This window comes from Hyperolius riggenbachi, chromosome 3, assembly GCF_040937935.1.
Source record: "Hyperolius riggenbachi isolate aHypRig1 chromosome 3, aHypRig1.pri, whole genome shotgun sequence".
Classification (NCBI taxonomy): Eukaryota; Metazoa; Chordata; class Amphibia; order Anura; family Hyperoliidae; genus Hyperolius; species Hyperolius riggenbachi.
In genome coordinates, this window is record NC_090648.1 from 64,383,869 (window position 1) to 64,405,529 (window position 21,661).

General features: G+C 44.2%; 2 protein-coding genes across 3 annotated transcripts in view; both read right to left on the reverse strand.

The window, feature by feature from the left end:
* Positions 1-1,464: 1,464 nt before the first annotated feature.
* Positions 1,465-21,661, reverse strand: part of LOC137560983 (uncharacterized) — a 54,825-nt gene continuing 34,628 nt past the window's right edge. The window contains exons 1-2 of one of the 2 annotated variants that reach the window (XM_068272181.1): positions 16,126-16,195; positions 1,465-3,011 (exon numbers count right to left, since the gene is read on the reverse strand). In XM_068272181.1, the coding sequence (XP_068128282.1) occupies positions 1,916-2,923 (1,008 nt within the window). In that variant the 5' untranslated portion in view covers positions 2,924-3,011; positions 16,126-16,195 and the 3' untranslated portion in view covers positions 1,465-1,915. Of the gene's footprint in view, positions 3,012-16,125; positions 16,196-21,661 lie in introns of those variants that run through there. The other variant, XM_068272180.1, reaches the window with a different exon arrangement.
* Positions 17,643-18,287, reverse strand: LOC137560982 (uncharacterized; the record flags this gene model as incomplete). The annotated part of the gene is made up of 1 exon (XM_068272179.1): positions 17,643-18,287. A coding segment is annotated over one exon (645 nt), but the record flags the coding sequence as incomplete, so codon positions are not given.

A 21,661-nucleotide genomic window follows, 5' to 3' on the forward strand; every position in this document is an offset into this window, starting at 1 on the left:
TCCACCAGATCTAACAATCCCATGTACCTACCACAGATTGGGACCAGCTCAGAGGAAACTGGGGGGCAATATTTACATTAAAACTGCATACCAACCTGACCAAATCGATTTTCAAGTCAGGCTTCTTCTTATTGGCATAGCAATAGAAGTGGGTGTGCACCGAGGATCTGTGTCCCCCAGCCCTCTCTTCTGTGAACCCAATGCTGTGGTCATCTCATGATACTGAATTGATGCACTCTCATGCCCTCCAATTGGTGATTGAACATCTTGGTACATGAGGTTGTCCCCTTGGGGGTTGTTCACAATGATGACCTCATCATACACGTGCATGCAGAAGAACTAGGGGATGAGCAGTAGGCCAGAGGGGGTCATAGAGTAGCCTTCTCACAATTTAAGCTACATATAAATGCCAAACAATTTGAAAATGATTCAGGTGACAATGTAGAGACCATTGTTGCAATGACATGCTGCTCAAGTCTAGCCTGTTCTACTCTACTGATAGGGGAAGGGAGAAAAAAGTAGGAGGTCCTCCACATTGGGAAATAAAATAGCCATTAGCATTGGGGGGTACCTGTTCCCATGCTAGATTTTCCTAACACTTACTTTTTGAATCCCGTAAAGTTAGCCAGTAAAGGGTGTCATAATGATTCAAAACTCTCTACCTTAACTGACGACTAACAAGATACAGTACTCTAATGCTGCTAGATGTTCAAATGAGATCATCACAAATGATGGTCTTAGACAATGAAAATCTAGCGTGTATATACAGCTTAAGCCACTGTGCCACCAATCACTCCTGACTACTCCACTGAGAGACAAAAAGATGAGAGATCAGGAATGGTGCAGGATAATCATGAAAGAAATGTCACTGTAGACAACTGATGTTCTTGCAGGAGTCAGAAAGCTAGAAGCTTAGCGGACAAGGCAAGGACAAGGAAAAGGCAAGGACATGGCAAAGGCAAAGATATGGCAAAGGCAAAGACATGGACAAGCAAGGTTATGGACAAGGCCAAAGGTAACTCATCAAAATTTACCTAAAACATTGACGCCTGTAAGGATTGAACACTTGGGAAATGGCTAACTTGGTCCAGCACCAGTAAGGACTATACAGGGGTTATGCAGGTTTGGACTTTTCCTTCTTACAACCAGGTAGAAGTTGTGGAAAGGGTGTGAGCTGGATTCCAAGCTGTAGACCACAATATGGCACCAGAACAAGCAGAACAGATACTGTAAGTTTTGTGATGGGGCAAATAAGCAAGGTGTGCAGAGGGTGGCATTTTCTTAGGCTCTTTCCAATCAAATCACACAGATTACAAACATTTCATTTACAACCCAAAAAAAAAATAGGATCAATTATACAAATCATTCTTTGCCAAACGGAAAAGCACAGGAGGAACATCGGAGATGGAAAGAACCTCATCATGAATGATATGACTGTAAGACATGAAAAAAAAATGACTGTAGAAAAATGTATACACTATGACAGGAACAGAGGTTTCCACATCCCAACATAATTGTAGAGAGAAGATGTGAAAAAAAGTCAACATTGTAGCCAAACAGGACGTAGTGTCACAATTATTTGGCAGTGTGACACTGGACGAAAACAATAGTTTTTTTTTCTATTCAGACAGTGTCGCGTTACTCTTTCTCCAGCTGAGAACAAATGAGTCTCTCGGATATTACAACACCACGGCTAACAATGTCACTTCTGAGTCCTTTGGCAATGGAAGTCATAATTAGGTAGCACCAAACGTTTTGCAAACGGTAGCGTGTTCTTTCAGGGAACAACTGATACTTTTCAGGTAACGTACAGGACGTTTGTTGTGTGGCATTATTTAGAGAAAACCCTGACAATTATTCAAGTGTATTTGTTAGTAAAATGCTAAGAAGTCCAGAACTTGAACCAACAAGAGTCTTAATCGGGCCCATTCCGACCGACCACCTGCTCTGAGAAAATTTTCTTCAGATGAGCCACCTCTGCTGAAAGTGAAGCAAGCTGAGATCGTAAGTCAGTGCCGTCCAGTCCCTGTGTGGGTACGCCATCTTGCCCCTGACCATTCCAGCGCCCCCGAGGACAATGCATTGGCTGCTGGGGAAATCCAGGAGCCACTTCTGGAGGATAACTATTTACATTTACATCTCTTGTCATGGCAACCACAGAATGACCCACACCATCCTCCGTTGGAGCACATGCCTTAAATCGTAACTTGTGCGGAAGGCTTTTATAAGTATCAGGAAGATTCTCAAGTCTTACACGAGGACTTTCCATAGTCTCTCCTCCAACGGGTCCATAATAATTTATACTTGAAGGCTGCAATGGTTGTGGCTCTTGTTCAGGGACTCTATCCTCAAAAAAGACTGGACTGCCAACACTAGGGGTTGAAAATCCAGAGTCTTCTGAGTGAGGCATGGGTGGAGGGGGGTTAGGAGGTGGGGGCTCATGGAGACCGCATTGTGGAGCAAAGTTTCCCCGAGTATCTTCACATGGGTCACGTACCAAGCCAAAGCGGAACCTGAGAGCAAGAAGTTCAGCTCGTAGTCTTGCATTCTCCTCAAGGAGAGCAATAACACGTGTCTCCAAGGCCATGTCGCCGGCACGGCGCTTCTCTCTTGAGCGCTTAGCAGCCTCATTGTTCTTGCGTCTCTTATCCCAATAAGTATCATCTTTCCTTTCATCTGGAGTAAACTCCCGTCGCCTTCGAAGGCTACTTGCTGAAGGTGAAGTACTAGGGGAGGGAGGAGCGCTTCGGCGACCAAGGATTGAACGAGCCAGAAGGAGGCCAGAGCCTGACAAAAGAGATCCTGATGAAGTTGGGTCTTCAATGTGGTGGTTCTGCTGAGGTGGGGCATAAGGCTCAAGAGTAGGAGGGGCCTGGTGAGCGGATGCATCCTCTGAGGTGGAGCAAGGCATAGGCCCGTTCATATTAGGGTGGGGGGAGAGGGAGGGTGGGGAAAGGTCACTGAGTTGAGCCAGGATTGTACAAGTGGAGAGGTTAGATGAGGATAAAGTCCTGTAAAAAAAAAAAAGGAGGAAATTAGTCATTACTGCTGATATGGCAGACAACAGAGGTAGGTATGTCAAGGACATGGCATGAAAATAGAAAAAAAAAGAGAAAAAACTCATAACATAATAATGATTCAGACTAGGAACACTCAGCATAACATAAACCTAGATGCAGAACACATATGTATATACTGTACACAGAAGCAGATGGAATGCCTGACAAATAAGTTTAGTAAAATCAAGGGAATTTCCTGAATTTTTAAGAAAACAGTGAGCCAGTGAACACGTTTTCCAAGAATCAGTTTTCTCTATTCCTTGTCTCACAGTAATATAATGAGGGCAGCCAATCTCAATTCTCCAATTGTCCTTCTATGCATCCCCCCTTCACATTCCATCAGAGTATGGTAGAGACATTAGACTATGGTTTGGATTGGTTTGGGATCTCCTCTGAGGACAGTTACTGATGTGATCATGCACTTTGTAAAGTGCTGCAGGAGATAACAGTGCTATACAAATACATGGAAGAATTATGGTAGTGACCTAAGATAATGACTGTGGTAGGGAGGGATTAGATTGTGAGCTCCTCTGAGGGCAGTTAGGCCTCTTTCCCACGGACAGTTGAACTGTGTGCTCAGCAAGCAGTTACCAGGCAGCAGTGAGCAGTTGCCAGGCAGCAACAAGAAGTAGCCAGGCAGCAGTGAGCAGTTGTGAGAGTTTGAGAGACATTTCACTGCCTATGAACAGTCTGTGGAAAAGAGGCTTTACTGGTGTGATTATGCAATTTGTAAAGGGCTGCAGAAGATGTCAGTGCTATATACTGTAAATACACATTAGTATTATGGTAGGGACCTTAGACAATGACTATGGTAGGGATTAGATTGTGAGCTCCTCTGATGACACCCGAATACATATCAACAAAAGTTGTTTAGGTAATACCTGTAATGACTAACTGCACAAGGTTTCTATGCAAGCTTTCAAAACATTAAGTTTCCTCTTCAAGCATGTTTCAGAACTGGATCATGCCTTAAGAAGAAACTCAAAGTTTCAAAAGCTTGCAGAGAAATCTTGTACAGTTAGTCATTAAAGGTGTCACCTAAACAGCTTTTGTTGTTATGTCTCCGGATTCTCTCCATGACTAATACTGGACCACACACAACTGGCCTCTGAGTACAGTCAGTGACATGACTCTGTACTCTGTAAAGTGTTGCAGAAGATGTCAGCGCTATATAAATACATAGTAGTATTATGGTAGGGGCCTTAGACAATGGTAGGGATTAGATTGTGAGCTCCTCTGAGTACTGTCAGTGACATGACTATGTACTCTGTAAAGTGTTGCAGAAGATGTCAGCGCTATATAAATACATAGTAGTATTATGGTAGGGGCCTTAGACAATGGTAGGGATTAGATTGTGAGCTCCTCTGAGGACAGTCAGTAACATGACTATGTACTCTGCAAAGTGCTGCAGAAGATATACATGATATATAAATGCATAATAATAACAATAGTCTCTGACTGGGAGAAGGTGATTCATAAAGATATTTGAATTTTAGAATACTCATTGCCCTCTAGTGGTAGTGAGATATATCTGATACTGTCTTCTTCATCTGCAACCCCTCTATCCACCAGACATTGTTTCCATACATGAAAGTCCTCCTTCCTTGTTCCCTACACCAGTCAGCCACTACATTTGGTAAGGGCCACCATCCAATATAGTTCTGTTTTATTCCAGCAGCAAGTTTTATTTGATCTCTGAAAAACATCGGACCTCTGTTCATTGATTTCAATGAAATTGCCAATTTAAAAGTTGATCAGGAAAGGTGATCATAATTATCACTTTTGGGGAAAATCAGAGGACACCTGGCTTTATACTGCATGGTCTGGCAGAAAGTTAGCATTGGTTGGATTGCTACTCCATCAAGTGGTAGACAGTTAATCACTACATCCTGATCTATTTCTGATTGGGAAGAAACTGGTAGTTTGTTGAATAGGACCGCTTTCCAACCGTGGATGGCTGTTTTATCAGAAGTGCCTATAGGTAATGCTGAGGAGGTCAGGAAAGATACCAGAGCTCCATATTCCCTATGACCAATGTATAAAAGTCAACTGGACCTTAAAGGGGAACTGAAATAAGAGATATACAGAGGCTGCCATATTTATTTCCTTTTAATCAATACCAGTTGCCTGGCAGCCCTGCTGGTCTATTTCTCTGCAGTAGTAGCTTAATAACACCAGAAACAAGCATGCAGCTAGTATTGTCAGATATGACTTTAAAGTCTGAAACACCTGATCTGCTGCATGCTTGTTCAGGGGCTATGGCTAAAAGTATTAGAGGCAGAGGATCAGCAGGGCTGCCAGGCAAATGGTATTGCTTAAAAGGAAATAAACATGGCAGCCTCCATATACCTCTCTCTTCAGTTCCCCTTTAAATACTGGAGTCTCACAAATACTGGAGTCTCACAAATACTGGGCGTACGTGAAAAACGGGTGGCAGGAAAACGCCCATGTTATTCATCAGCCTCATAGTAAGTCTCCAACGTGTGGTGCTCACCAGCCTCACAGCAGACCTCCATGCTGTTCTGCTAATCAGGCTCAAAGCAGGTCCCCATCTTATGGTGCTCATCAACCTCACAGCAAGTCCCCATTCCATGGTGCTCATCTGCCTCACAGCAGGTCTTCATCTTATGGTGCTCATCAGCCCCCAGAGCAGAAGGTAGGTACCTGTCTCTCTGAATGCATTCCATGGATTCCCACACCTCTGAACCAATGGCCACCCACTGACTCAACCACTCTTCTGCTGGTGACTCCTGGGAAGTTTTCTAACCCAGCCCTCTCTATGGCCCTCACTGACCGCGCTAAGAGGCCTCCTGAACTTTAATGCGTACAGAGAATTTGAAAATATTTAAAATATGAAAAGAAGTGTAAGATGGCGCTCACCTTCCAGTGATTAGGTCAAGGCCATTCAAATTATAGATTTATTAGTCACTAAAAGTATGTTTGCGATTTTCATTGCATTGATATGTTCCTTAGGAGATAAAAGTATAACCTTACGCTAATTATAGTTTTAATATTTTATAATTTTTTTGGGCTGCGTCCCACCCTTACATTAGTGTCATGTTTTACTATCTCCTCTGGATGTTGATGAGGTTTTTATTTTATGGTCCTATTCTTCGTGTTCCCTTCTTTATAGAGGGAAAACATCTGGCGTAGTTGACTAAACACTCTTTATACCCAAATCAAGACAAGAATTAATATTTCCAAGGGCTCTGCAATTGGTTGCTAGATAAAGTAACCCGGCCTTATGAAGATATAGCCTCAATTCAATAAGGGCAGTTTGTTAAAATAATTTAGGTAGGTAAAATACCGCATTCAGTATTTTACAATTCACTAAGATTTCCCGCATGCGGTAGAAGTTTGGTAATATACCAAAAAACATGCTTCAATTCACTAAGCCCTGCTCGGTAAGTCTCACCAGCTGTGGAGCAGGTCAGGCAACAAGCTATCAGTCTTCTCTAACAAGTCTGTGCATGAGCCGTTCTATTTTCTGTCCAGTGCCTCCCTGGCATCCCTTTAGCTGTGCATCAATGCTAACTAGAGAGAGCTCTTCTGTACATCAGTATACAGAAATGCATATCCAAAGGGATACAGAAAAGCCCTTTTAAATGTCTCCTTCTCCTGCTCTGCAGTTCTAAAGTCCCGCCCCCAGAGTATCGGATCAAATAGGGTGAGAAGCAGGGCTGTTTGGTTCTCCCTGTTGGCTGTCTGGCTCTCTCTATTGGCTGTCTGCTACATCTGTCTACTTTTACCATATGGAGAGACTGTGAGTTACCGGCTAGTCAGAGCTGGAGGTAAATACCAAACACTTTTACTTGATTTACCATCAACCATCGATGGGCGACAAAATGAAACCTTTATTAGATCAGTAAAAAATGGCACAACATGTTTCGGACACACAATGGTCCTTAGTCATAGCAATAGTAACCTACTTCACTAGTCGGTAATTTTACTTTTGAGTGTGGAAACAGGTTTAGTGAATTGGAATTTGGGAAGGTCATCGGTAAAATCAGCTGTTTTCCTGCATTACCAAATGCGGCAATGCTTAGTGAATTAAAGAGGTACTCCAATGAAAATAATGTAATAGAAAAAGTGCTTCATTTTTACAATAATTATGTATAAATGATTTGGTCAGTGTTTGCTCATTGTAAAATCTCTTAAATCCCTGATTTACATTCTGACATTTATTACATGGTGACATTTTTACTGTTGGCAGGTGATGTAGCTGCTGCATGCTTTGGCAGTTGGAAACGGCCATTTCCCACAATGCAACAAGGTTCACAGACAGGAAACTGCCAGGAGTACTACTCTAGTTTCTTGTGGGAGGGGTTTCACCACAATATCAGTCATACAGCGCCCCCTGATGGTCTGTTTGTGAAAAGGAATAGATTTATCATGTAAAAGGGGGTATCAGCTACTGATTGTGATAAAGTTCAATTCTTGTTCGGAGTTTCTCTTTAAGGCCAATTGCTCATTCAGGTGTATATAAATATTACATCATTAGTTCCTTCTCGTATTTCCCGTGCTTATTATGTTGAGGTTCTCCTAGATCCCATCTCCCGTAGTCACAATACCTGAGTTCTCCTATTGTGAAATTCTCTCTAAGCACAAGACACCTGTGATCCTGAATGGTTGATAGAACAGGTGCACTTTCACTACAATCGGTTAGAAGGATCTCTCGCTTTTCAAACACGTTATTCATGTTTTACATTTATATTCTCCTGGCAGAATTTTCCACAATGCTTTCCAGGGAACTTCAAACAAGTCATATTACTAAGTGACCCTCAGAGGGGCTCACAGTCTGATGTCTCTACCACAGTGCCAGCTACATGCACACATTAAAGAAGAACTTTACTAAAAAGACTGTAGTAGAACAAAATAAAATCAATACATGGCAAAGTGAGAAGTTAAAAAAATAGAAAATAGCTCAATGTATGATTGATATTCACTATGTAAGTCATTCATGTTTTTTGATCCACTGTGAGTCTGCAGGTCGGCAACTTTACTGCTGGCAGACAAGAAAAAAAACAGACCAACTGCCATTATCTATAAACAAACTCACTAACAATGCGACAGGCTAAAATGTAGGTTTTTTTGTATATTTATATGCAGAGGGAGATACTGATTGCTTGGCAGTTGGAAACAGCCTTTATCTCCCACAATACAATGAGGTTCACAGACAGGGAACTGTCAGCCATGACATCATACTGTGGGAGGGGTTTCTACAGCAATATAAGCCATATAACACAATGAGGTTCACAGACTGGAAACTGTCAGCTATGACATCACACTGTGGGAGGGGTTTCTACAACAATATAAGCCATATAACACAATGAGGTTCACAGACAGGAAACTGTCAGCCATGACGTCACACTGTGGCAGGGGTTTCTACAGCAATATAAGCCATATAACACAATGAGGTTCACAGACAGGAAACTGTCAGCTATGACATCACACTGTGGGAGGGGTTTCTACAACAATATCAGCCTCTGATGATCTATTCGAGGAACGGTAAAAGACTTCTCGTGGGGAGGGGGTATTGGAGTATTGATTGAGATTAAGTTCATTCCTGGGTTAAAGTTCCTCTACAAATTTGCCAAAACAATAAATTATGATTATTTCAGTGGAAAATCTAAAGTGTGTACAAGTGTCACTCAACATCACTGTGCCGACCCTTTGGTGATCCAGCAAGTTGGACCGCTGTTGCCCAGTCATTGCTGTTATTGTATTTCATTTCCCAATGATGCATCAGTCTCTTGCTCCCCCCCCCCCACCCCCAACAGAACACAGAGCTTGATCAGGAGAGGGGCAGCATATCTGCACATTTATACCTAAACTGCTACCTGACAGATCAGTAAAGGTCATTTTGGGGGGCAAATATTGAAAATGAATGCAGAAGAAAGCACTGACACAGGATAGCGACAAGGTTCAGCTCAATCCATCACAAGAAATGCCCACGTTTTTGGAGCCACTTGGACCACTTTCTCAAGGCAGTATGAAGAACACAATACTTTGGGCTGATGACTTTTTGGATTTACTTGTTATGTATATTACTTTATCATGCCATGAACTCTTTATGTCCTCATGAGGTATGTTTCCAAGTCACTTTCCACTTTAATTATTAACGTATGTACCTGGCTCGAGGCCAAATTGAGGTGAGGCCAGTTTACCTGCCAGTATGTCTTTGGGATGTGAAATTAAAGTCACACAAATATGCAAAAAAACATAAAAAACTCCATGCTTTCTTGAGGAAGAGGGCGTCTCGACCCACGAAACATCAGTGTCACACCACATAGCTACTCACCCATGCTGTGATTTTTTTTTTTACCTATCTGAGAATTTTAGGCTTAAGGCTTGGGACACACCATGCAATTTTCACTTTAGATCTTACAGCCTGGTACTCACCTTCACTTTTAATTGGCCAATGTTACCACCTCCATGTTGTATGAGGGTCAATAGATCTCGAAGACTTTCAGCAGGTTGTGTAGGTAAACCTTCATACTACATGGAGGTGGAAAAATTGGCCAACGATTGGCCAATCAAAATTGTAAGTGTGTACCAGGCATTAGGGTACACACATCCAATCTTGATTTGCTATCTCGGGGTAATATAGTTTGAATACTATGAACAGATCGTGCAGGTAAGCTCTTGTACTACATGGGAGTGGTAAAGTTGGCCAATCATTGGCCAAGTAAAATTGGATGTGTGTATGGGTATTCCTCTGTTGGTGTGGGATGAGTACTTCAGGAGACCCCCTCCACCTTGCAGGCATACTTTTCTCTCGGTTTAAAGTGAACCAGTCCCAGAGGTGCTACTGCTGACATATTTAGGAGCTGCAGTCTGTTTCCTGTAGTGTATCTGCTGAGTGAGGAAGTGAGGTTCATTTGGCTGGTGGCTGGATAGTGTAATGGTTAAGGGCTCTGCCTCTGACACAGGAGATCTGGGTTTGAATCTCGGCTCTGCCTGTTCAGTAAGCCAGCACCTATTCAGTAGGAGACCTTAGGCAAGTCTCCCTAACACTGCCACTGCCTATAGAGCGCGTCCAAGTGGCGCTTTGAGTCCGTCAGGAGAAAAGCGCGATATAAATGTTCTGTGTTTGTTTGTTTGATTTATGAAGGCTGGAGAACAAAAAGGTGGCTACACACGATACAATAAAATGAACCAATTTTATAGCAATTCAAACTTCAGATTATCCAAAAAATGTAAAGCTTTATATATACGAGTAAGAAAATCTGATCGGATTTCCCGTTTTTAGTCGATAAACGTGTATCGGCAGTGCTGGATTTTTATGATCAATTTTTATGAAAATTGAATGGTGTGTGGTAGATTGTCAATTTCCTTATATATACTTCCAAGCAATTTTCTCAAGTTTTCAATCATTTTTTTCATAATTGGGTAAAAATTGACCACACGTGTGTGGTGCATTGGTCAGATTTTTTTAAATGTTACAATCAGCCAAGAAAAATTGATTGCCATTCTTGAATTGAACAGATATTTTAAAAATTGTATGGTGTGTGGCCACCTTAAGTGATAACACAATTTTGCACTCGATTTAAAATGTTTTGGATTTAGATGGCAACTGTTTGCACCTCTTCCTTGGGTCATATTGGAATATAGCGGGATAACCTCATTGCGGGGCTATCAGAAGAAGTGGGATGGTGAATTAGGCGTGGCACACGAGGTGATCCACCACAAGCAACCTTTTCAGCAATCGTTCATTATGACTGATTTCCCAATCAAGATTGTATTATTATACTTGCATCATCCCTTTGTTTACCCCATCAGAATACAATTCAGCAGTAAAGCCACAGGATGACAGCCAGGTCGCTAGCAAGGTTTAAAAACATACTTGGCAATATCATGTTGTTTCTGTAGTTATAAATTCTGGTCAATATGACTGACAAGTGACAACTAATGGAAGACTCCTTATAACATAGTCACAAGTCCCCGATGGGTCCTCTGTAATCAAAACGGCACAGCAAGCACGAGCCATAATCATCTAACATGCTCGTCGTGTCCTCACCACTACTACGCACAGCCGAGAGGCGGCCCATGCGTCTGTACGCACAATCTCATTCACATAGCTCTGCATAACTTTTTCTTGGAAAGCAAGTTAACAACAACTTGTCTTGTGACAGAAACACTCAAAACCCCGGGCGTGTCTACTGCATAAACACAAAGCTGCATGCAAAAACACGCACCGACATAACTTACTACCCGACATATAGAGCACACACATATAACATCACACGTCTGGAGGGGGAACTGGGAAAACCGGTTATATGATATTTCCGTCACACGAGGCACAAAGGACAAAAAAAGCTAGAAAAATGTACAGTAACAGTAAGAAGTTTATCACTGCTGAATGGTTTACATTCCCCACAGTCCCTTAGAATAGTAAATGGGTGCCATGCCAAGTGCCAGTGTGCCATTTAAAGTGTCAGTTTGCCATAGTTCTTCTGGTACCCCAAGTGTCAATGTGCTATAGTTCGGGTACCCCACATGTGAGTGTGCCATAGTTCGGGTACCCCAAGTGTGAGTGTGCCATAGTTCTGGTACCCCAAGTGTGAGTGTGCCATAGTTCTGGTACCCCAAGTGTCAGTGTGCCATAGTTCTGGTACCCCCAAGTGTGAGTGTGCCATAGTTCTGGTACCCCAAGTGTGAGTGTGCCATAGTTCTGGTACCCCAAGTGTCAGTGTGCCATAGTTCTGGTACCCCAAGTGCGAGTGTGCCATAGTTCGGGTACCCCAAATGTGAGTGTGCCATAGTTCTGATACCCCAAGTGTCAGTGTGCCATAGTTCTGGTACCCCAAGTGCGAGTGTGCCATAGTTCTGGGACCCCCAAGTGTCAATGTGCCATAGTTCTGGTACCCCAAGTGTGAGTGTGCCATAGTTCTTGTACCCCAAGTGCGAGTGTGCCATAGTTCTGGTACCCCAAGTGTGAGTGTGTCATAGTTCTGGTACCCCAAGTATCAGTGTGCGATAGTTCTGGTACCCCAAGTGCGAGTGTGCCATAGTTCTGGGACCCCCAAGTGTCAATGTGCCATAGTTCTGGTACCCCCAAGTATGAGTGTGCCATAGTTATGGTACCCCCAAGTGTGAGTGTGCCATAGTTCTGGTACCCCAAGTGCGAGTGTGCCATAGTTCTGGTACCCCAAGTGTGAGTGTGCCATAGTTCTGGTACCTCAAGTTCAGTGTGCCATAGTTCTGGTACCCAAAGTGCGAGTGTGCCATAGTTCTGGTACCCCAAGTGTGAATGTGCCATAGTTCTGGTACCCCAAGTGTCAATGTGCCATAGTTTTGGTACCCCAAGTGTGAGTGTGTTATAGTTCTGGTACCCCAAGTGTGAGTGTGCCATAGTTCTGGTACCCCAAATGCGAGTGTGCCATAGTTCTGGTACCCCAAGTGTGAGTGTGTCATAGTTCTGGTACCCCAAGTGTGAGTGTGCCATAGTTCTGGTACCCCAAATGTGAGTGTTCCATAGTTCTGGTACCCCAAGTGTGAGTGTGTCATAGTTCTGGTACCCCAAGCCATAGTTCTGGGACCCTAAGTGTGAGTGTGCCATAGTTCTGGTATCTAAGGTGTCAGTATGTCATAGTTCTGGTACCCCAAGTGTGAGTGTGCCATAGTTCTGGGACCCCAAGTGTGAGTGTGCCATAGTTCAGGTGCCCCAAGTGTCAGTTTGCCATAGTTCTGGGACCCCAAGTGTCAGTGTGCCATAGTTCTGGTACCACCAAGTGTAAGTGTGCCATAGTTCTGGTACCCCAAGTGTCAGTGTGCCATAGTTCTGGTACCCCCAAGTGTGAGTGTGCCATAGTTCTGGTACCCCAAGTGCGAGTGTGCCATAGTTCTGGTACCCCAAGTGTCAGTGTGCCATAGTTCTGGTACCCCAAGTGTCAGTGTGCCATAGTTCTGGTACCCCAAGTGTGAGTGTGCCATAGTTCTGGTACCCCAAGTGTGAGTGTGTCATAGTTCTGGTACCCCAAGTATCAGTGTGCGATAGTTCTGGTACCCCAAGTGTGAGTGTGCCATAGTTCTGGTACCCCAAGTGTCAGTATGTCATAGTTCTGGTACCCCAAGTGTGAGTGTGCCATAGTTCTGGTACCTCAGGTGTCAGTATGTCATAGTTCTGGTACCCCAAGTGTGAGTGTGACATAGTTCTGGGACCCCAAGTGTGAGTGTGCCATAGTTCAGGTGCCCCAAGTGTCAGTTTGCCATAGTTCTGGTACCCCAAGTGTCAGTGTGCCATAGTTCTGGTACCCCAAGTGTCAGTGTGCCATAGTTCTGGTACCACCAATTATAAGTGTGCCATAGTTCTGGTATCCCAAGTCTCAGTGTGCTACAGTTCTGGTACCCCAAGTGTCAGTTTGCCATAGTTCTGATATCCCAAGTGTTAGTGTGCCATAGTTCAGGTGCCCCAAGTGTGAGTGTGCCATAGTTCTGGTACCCCAAGTGTTAGTGTGCCATAGTTCTGGTACCCCAAGTGTCAGCGTGCCATAGTTCTGGAACTCCCAAGTGTCAGTGTGCCATACTTCTGGTACCCCCAAGTGTCAGTGTGCCATAGTTCTGGTACCCCAAGTGTCAGTGTGCCATAGTTCTGGTACCCCATGTGTCAGTGTGCCATAGTTCTGGTACCCCAAGTGTCAGTGTGCCATAGTTCTGGTACCCCAAGTGTCAGTGTGCCTTAGTTCTGGTACCCCAAGTGTCAATGTGCCATAGTTCTGGGATTCCCAAGTGTCATTGTGTAATTAGTATAGGACACAAAGTCTCTGTACCTCAGGTGTCTGTGTGCCTCAGTTTTCAGTCTGCTATTTGTTTTTCATAGTCTTGGGACCCCCAAGTATGAATGAAATAAAATTCTGGGACTCCCCAGTAACACATCCTCATTGATCGGGGACCCCAATTATCACTGTGATAGTGTTTTACTCCTCAAGGCATGAGCTGTGAAACCAATGTCAGTACACAGTTGTTTTGGAACCCCCAGGAGAGGATCAGTGCACACTTGTTGCAGTCTTTCCAAATGCGCTGTGTGCATTCTATAATGTAAGGACAAGCTCACTGTGTACATTCTCTAATGCAAGAACAAGCTCAGGGGATCCGCCAGGCTTTTATGTGACATTGTAAAATGAATGCGACCAGGCTGCCTTCTCCCACAGCTGTCTACAGTATATCATTGTTTTGTGTGTGCGCAGACCGTACGCTGGCCAGTAACAAGCATCTACCTCCCGAGGATTTCTATTGTGTTACACGCCTTGGTATTAAAGTGTCAGCTCTTGAAAACAGAAGACTCCTTCCCCTGCCTATATGTGTCTGTGTTATCCGTGTAACAACACTGCAAGCGGTTCACTCCATCCAAGGAAGCCTCCTGTGTCTCTGTTTATATCACAGTTCTGAGGACAGACGGAAGTGATTTCTGGATAGCCACAAGTGTAAGCTCTTGGGTACAGGATTCCCACTGATACCTGGTCCCCAGTAGACTCCAGACTAGGGACAAACTGTGGAGTATGAAGTGTTAGCTGACCTCCACTGCACCCTTCAAAATACCCCTGCCCTCTGGGTCTCTATAAATTAGAGTGTTAGCTCTTTGGTCCAGGATTCCCATTGATACCTGGTTCCCAGTAAAATCCATATTAGGGGCAATCTGTGGAGTATGAAGTGTTAGCTCTCCACTGCAACCTTCAAAATACCTCTGCCCTCCGTGTCTCAAATAAATTAGAGTGTTAGCTCTTTGGTCCAGGACTCCCATTGATACCTGGTCCCCAGTAAAATCCAGATTAGGGGCAATCTGTGGAGTATGAAGTGTTAGCTCTCCTCCACTGCACCCTTCAAAATACCCCTGCCCTCTGGGTCTCTATAAATTAGAGTGTTAGCTCTTGGGGGAAAGTATCCTTATCTGCCAATACTCCAGACCTCCGTGTCTCTATAAATTAGAGTGTTAGCTCTTGGGGAGAGTATTAGTGCCTGCCAATACTCCAGTCCTCTGACACCAGTTGTAATCAATGAAAATATAAACACATCCATCACAGTTTAAACACATCATTAATAACACATAGTAGATTGTCAGCTCTGCAGAACAGCCCTTCTTACCTGCCAGTGCTGCTCATCTAGACAAGTCATTTCTTGGCTATACGCTTCCTGTATCGAAGTGTCAGCTCTGCAGCCCAGTACACTTTGGAAAGGGATGCTTCTCATAGAATCTCTCCTATTTCCAATGTGTGTGAACTGTCTGTTCGATAGCATCAAACCCTTTTATAGATTAGATTGTAAGCTCTGCAGGAGAGTACACACTGCAGGGCAGATTCCCTAAAAGGATCTCTGAATTGCCCTCCTGTGGGAGTTGAGCTGCTGTGCTGTGAAAGTCCAAATTCTACTCTCCCACTTGGTTTCTTTGTATTAGAGTGTTAGCTCTTCAGGCTCAGTACACCCTGAAGTGCTGTTTCCAATTTACAGTCTTTACATAGAAGCAATACTGGTCCTATATAACGGAATATATATATATATATATATATATATATATATATATATATATATATATATATATATATATATATATATATATATATATATATATATATATATACGTGTGTGTGTTGTGTCTTATCAAAGTCTCCGAGCCTACTGTGCAATCTGCTTCCTCAGTAAATATTAGAGTGTTAGCTCTGCAGGACAGTCCATGCTTCTCCTACCCATACACATTAAACAGAACCTATTCTCTATGTGTATTGTCTGATAACAAAAAGGAATAATACTACTAATAATAATATTAATAATAAACATGCTTTCATCTGCTTCCTCCTCGATTTTAAGTGTCAGCTCTTCAGCACAGTCCACGCTGCAGTTTCTCTAATATATTTCCTAGATGGCTCGCTGTGTATTACCTAATCACAAACAAACCCCTCCATGCTTCCATCTACATTAGAGTGTGAGCTCTGCAGACCAGCGCGTTTCCTGGCTTTGTCATCCCCTCCCGTTCCCCTGAGCACGCATGGCACGGAATGTGCTGTGTATGTGTAATGTCTGTCTGATAGCAGAGACCACCAGTGCCCCCCTGCCCCCTGGCATACTGTACCTGTCCTGTGCGATGGGCACAAGCCAGCCGGGCTGCTCTCAGGCTGCTACTGCTGCTGCTGCTCTTCTCATAGCTGCTGCCTGTATCTGTGTATATACAGTGCGCGTCTTTCTCCCTGCCCTACAGAGTTCACATGAGGCAAAGCGTTCACCTTACTTAACCCTAGTGCGTCCTGTGTAGAGATGCCAGTCTCCCTCTCTCTCTCTCACTCTGTCCCTTCACTTCCCTCTCCCTTTCCTGCTGGACGAGTCCCCCCTCCTCTCCTCCTCCTTCCATATCTCACATCTTAAACAGATATGGACATATACTATTACTAACACTACATAATATAAGGAGGACTGTACCAACTGCAGACTGCGAGCATTGCATAACTCACTGCCTCTCCACAGACTGTGTGTGTAGTGTGTAGGCTGAACAGTGATTAAGCAATGTATGGCTACACAGGCAGCTGAGGGGCTACAAATCACTAGATTTGTTATTATTATTATTATTATTATTATTATTATACATAGCTCCCAACTGTCCCTCTTATGGAGGGACCGTTCTTCTTTGGGAACCCAGTCCCTCTGTCCCCCTGTTTTCCTCATGTGTCCCTCTTTCAGGACTGATGCACAGATTTGTGTAAATATATGTATATTTCTACTGAAAAATGTGCTTTATTGACTATAAAGATTATTCCCATAACTTAAATTGATATGACAGTATTTCTATTTTCTAATATTAATATAAGGAAAACTAAACCAGGATAATAAGGACCAGTGTGGTTGGAATTATAAAACAACATCATTTTCTTATAAATATCTTTATGGAATGGGTGACTAGGGGTGTGTCATGAGCGTGATCAGGGGTGTGGCTTAAATGTCCCCCTTTCTTATCTCAAAAAGTTGGGAGGTATGTTATTATTGTTGTTATTGTCCTTTCTGTATAAACTGTCAGCATATATCACAAGAAGAGGACTGCCTAGTTTATTTTACAACTTAAAGGGAACCCGAGGTGAGAGGGATATGGAGGCTGCCATATTTAATTCTTTTTATTCAATTAGTTGCCTGGCAGTCCTCCTGATTAGTGGTGCTCAAATACCCCTTTTCAAAATTCGAGTTAGGTCGAATTCGAATAGTAAATTATTCGAGATCAGTCGAATATTCGAGTCGAATAATTTTAACTATTCGATTCGACCTCGGAATACGAGCTCACTATTCGAGTCGGTATTCGAGCTCATTATTCGAGCTGACTATTCGAAATGGCCTTAAATAGCTTCCAACACTTGTTTTGAGGGTGAATGATGCAAGAAACCTCTTTTTTTCCAAGTAACAACAGCAAGTGATTATGTGGGGATGTTCCTTTAAAAAAAAAAAGTTGAAAAGAGAAGTTGTGTCCAGAAATTTGTTCAGTACTGTATATACTTCTTCTTCTTCTTCTTTATCTTCTATATCTTCTTCTTCTTCTTCTTCTTCTTCTTCTTCTATATCTTCTTCTTCTATATCTTCTTCTTCTATATCTTCTTCTATATCTTCTTCTTCTTTTATATTGTCTTCTTCTTCTTCTTCTTCATCTTCTTCATCATCATCTTCTTCTTCTTCATCTTCTTTTTCTTCATCTTCTTCATCTTCTTCTTCATCTTCTTCTTCTTCTTCTTCTTCTTCATCTTCTTCATCTTCTTCATCTTCTTCTTCTTCTTCTTCTTCATCTTCTTCATCTTCAACTTCTTCATCTTCTTCTTCTTCTTCATCTTCTTCATCTTCTTCTTCTTCTTCTTCTTCATCTTCTTCATCTTCAACTTCTTCATCTTCTTCTTCTTCTTCATCTTCTTCATCTTCTTCTTCATCTTCTTCTTCTTCTTCATCATCTTCTTCTTCTTCATCTTCATCTTCTTCATCTTCTTCTTCTTCATCATCTTCATCTTCTTCTTCATCTTCTTCTTCTTCATCATCTTCATCTTCTTCTTCTTCATCTTCTTCATCATCTTCATCTTCTTCATCTTCTTCTTCTTCTTCATCTTCTTCATCTTCTTCTTCATCTTCTTCTTCATCATCTTCTTCTTCTTCATCTTCTTCATCTTCTTCATCTTCATCTTCTTCATCTTCTTCATCTTCTTCTTCTTCTTCATCATCTTCATCTTCTTCTTCATCTTCTTCTTCTTCATCATCTTCATCTTCTTCTTCTTCTTCTTCTTCATCTTCTTCTCCTTCTTCATCTTCTTCTCCTTCTTCTTCTTCTTCTTCTTCTTCTTCATCTTCTTCTTCTTCATCTTCTTCTTCTTCATCTTCTTCATCTTCTTCTATATCGTCTTCTTCTTCACTTATTTCTCTTTTCAATTTTTTTTTTTAAAGAAATGCAGCTATTTTTGAGCGTAACAAATAGCTGGTGGCGCACGCATGTTGGAAGCGCCATTGTATGTGCTCCCTGGCAGTGGAAACACACAGACAGCAGGAGGTAAATTCAGCAGCAGGAGGAGGAGGATGAGTGTGTGGCAGCAGGCAGTCAATGAGGCAGGCAGCGTGACATAATAGCCCTGGTACCTAGCGGTGATACCAGGGCTGTAAATAAACACAGCAGGCAGGAGGTCCCAGACAGCGGTCGTGCAGCCCACATTGTGTCCAATACACAACTGGGACAACACAGTTTTCAACCCGGGCACCTCAGAAAAATTAAACCTTTTTTTTTTTTTTATGGCTTTGTAGTTTTGTTTTTACAACAAATTACACAGACAGATATAGCTATTTTTTGACGTAATAGCTGGTGGCAGAGTGGCAGCAGAAGGTAAATCTGTGTACCCTGGCGTTGGGAAACACAGACAGACAGACAGCAGCAGCAGCAGCAGGAGGAATGGAGGAGTAATGTGAGCAGCTATTGTTTGACGTAATAGCTGGTGGCAGAGTGGCAGCAGAAGGTAAATCTGTGTACCCTGGCGTTGGGAAACACAGACAGACAGCAGCATCAGCAGGAGGAATGGAGGAGTAGTGTGAGTGTGGCAGCAGGCAGGCAGCGTGACATAATAGCCCTGGTACCTAGCGGTGATACCAGGGCTGTAAATAAACACAGCAGGCAGGAGGTCCCAGACAGCGGTCGTGTAGCCCACATTGTGTCCAATACACAACTGGGACAACACAGTTTTCAACCCGGGCACCTCAGAAAAATTAAACCTTTTTTTTTTTTATGGTTTTGTAGTTTTGTTTTTACAACAAATTACACAGACAGATATAGCTATTTTTTTGACGTAATAGCTGGTGGCAGAGTGGCAGCAGAAGGTAAATCTGTGTACCCTGGCGTTGGGAAACACAGACAGACAGACAGCAGCAGCAGCAGCAGGAGGAATGGAGGAGTAATGTGAGCAGCTATTGTTTGACGTAATAGCTGGTGGCAGAGTGGCAGCAGAAGGTAAATCTGTGTACCCTGGCGTTGGGAAACACAGACAGACAGCAGCATCAGCAGGAGGAATGGAGGAGTAGTGTGAGTGTGGCAGCAGGCAGGCAGCGTGACATAATAGCCCTGGTACCTAGCGGTGATACCAGGGCTGTAAATAAACACAGCAGGCAGGAGGTCCCAGACAGCGGTCGTGTAGCCCACATTGTGTCCAATACACAACTGGGACAACACAGTTTTCAACCCGGGCACCTCAGAAAAATTAAACCTTTTTTTTTTTTTTTATGGTTTTGTAGTTTTGGTTTTACAACCAATTACACAGATATAGCTATTTTTTGACGTAATAGCTGGTGGCAGAGTGGCAGCAGAAGGTAAATCTGTGTACCCTGGCGTTGGGAAACACAGACAGACAGCAGCATCAGCAGGAGGAATGGAGGAGTAGTGTGAGTGTGGCAGCAGGCAGGCAGCGTGACATAATAGCCCTGGTACCTAGCGGTGATACCAGGCCGTAAATGAACACAACAGGAGGTCCCAGACAGCGGTCGTGCAGCCCACATCGTGTCCAATACACAACTGGGACAACACAGTTTTCAACCCGGGCACCTCAGAAAAATTAAACCTTTTTTATTTTTTTTTTTATGTTTTTTTGGTTTTGTTTGTAAAACAAATTACACAGATATATAGCTATTGTTTGACGTAATAGCTGGTGGCAGAGTGGCAGCAGAAGGTAAATCTGTGTACCCTGGCAGTGGGAAACACAGACAGACAGCAGAAGGGCAGTACACAGCAGCCCACTGTAGGTGTAAAATGTGTGGCTGCAGGCGACGTAATAGTCAAAGTGAACCAGGCTGGCTTAGTGAGCAGGAGCCAGGAGGTGGTAAAGGGTGGTAAGGCACATTAACGATGGTTCTTAGCCAGTTTATGTCCCCCTCTCGCCGACAACAGGGGCCAGGAACTCGTCTTCCACCCACGCCTGGTTCATCTTGAGAAACGTCAGTCTGTCCACAGACTTGTGAGACAGACGTGAGCGTTTCTCGGTGACCACACCACCAGCTGCACTGAAGCAGCGCTCGGACAGCACGCTGGAAGGGGGGCAGGACAGCACTTCCAGGGACGTACTGCGCCAGCTCGCTCCAGATCTCCAGGCGCTTGACCCAATACTCCATGGGATCAACAGGGGCATCGCTGTCAAGCCCGCTGTAGGACCCCATGTAGTCAGCCACCATGCGGGTCAGGCGCTGGCTGTGACCGGTGGAGGATGCTGCTGCATGCACCTCCTCTCTAGTCACTGCTGCCAGAGCCTCTACAGTCCTGTAGAGCTCGTGGCTGAGAGACAGCAGGTCTGTGGGGCGCTTGCTGCTGGATGCAGGCACCTGCTGCTGCCTCTGTGCTGGCTGCTGGACAGTGGGGGTGGAAGGCTGGGGGAAGGCTTCCTCCAAGCGCTCAACAAGGGCCTGCTGCAAGCTCCTTATTTGTTGCGCTGGGTCTCCTCCTGCAGGCGGCAGGAACTGGCTCAACTTCCCCTTGAGGCGTGGGTCCAACATCATGCTGATCCAGATGTCCTCCCTCTGCTTCATCTGGATCACCCTGGGGTCTCTGCGCAGGCACGTCAGCATGTGCGCTGCCATTGGGAAGAGGCGGGCCACGTCTGCTGGCACATCGACGGCAGTGCTGCTGTCCTCATCCTCCTCCTCTGCCTCGTCAGCCTCATCCTCTCTCCACCCCCGCACCAACTCAGCTGCACTGTGCTGCTCCCCCTCATCAGCAGCAAGGTCAGGGACCTCCACCAAGTCCTCCTCCTCCTCCCCCTCAGAGGTGGACTGTGCAGCTGCTTGCCGCTCCTGCTGGTCCAAGGCTGCCGCTCCCTGTTCCAGCAAAGCATCGAGGGCCCTGTTCAGCAGACAAACCAGGGGCACCCACTCGCAGACCATAGCATGGTCCCTGCTCACCATGTTAGTGGCCTGCAGAAAGGGAGCCAGCACTAAGCACACCTGCTGCATGTGCCTCCAGTCATCATCGGGGACGATGGACGGGATGTTGCTGGTCTTGTCCCTTCTCTGAGCGGCGGAAACAGTGGCCAGGGCAAGGTACTGGTTGACAGCGTGCTTCTGTTCAACCAGACGCTCCAACATCGCCAGGGTGGAGTTCCAGCGAGTCGGAACGTCAAGGATCA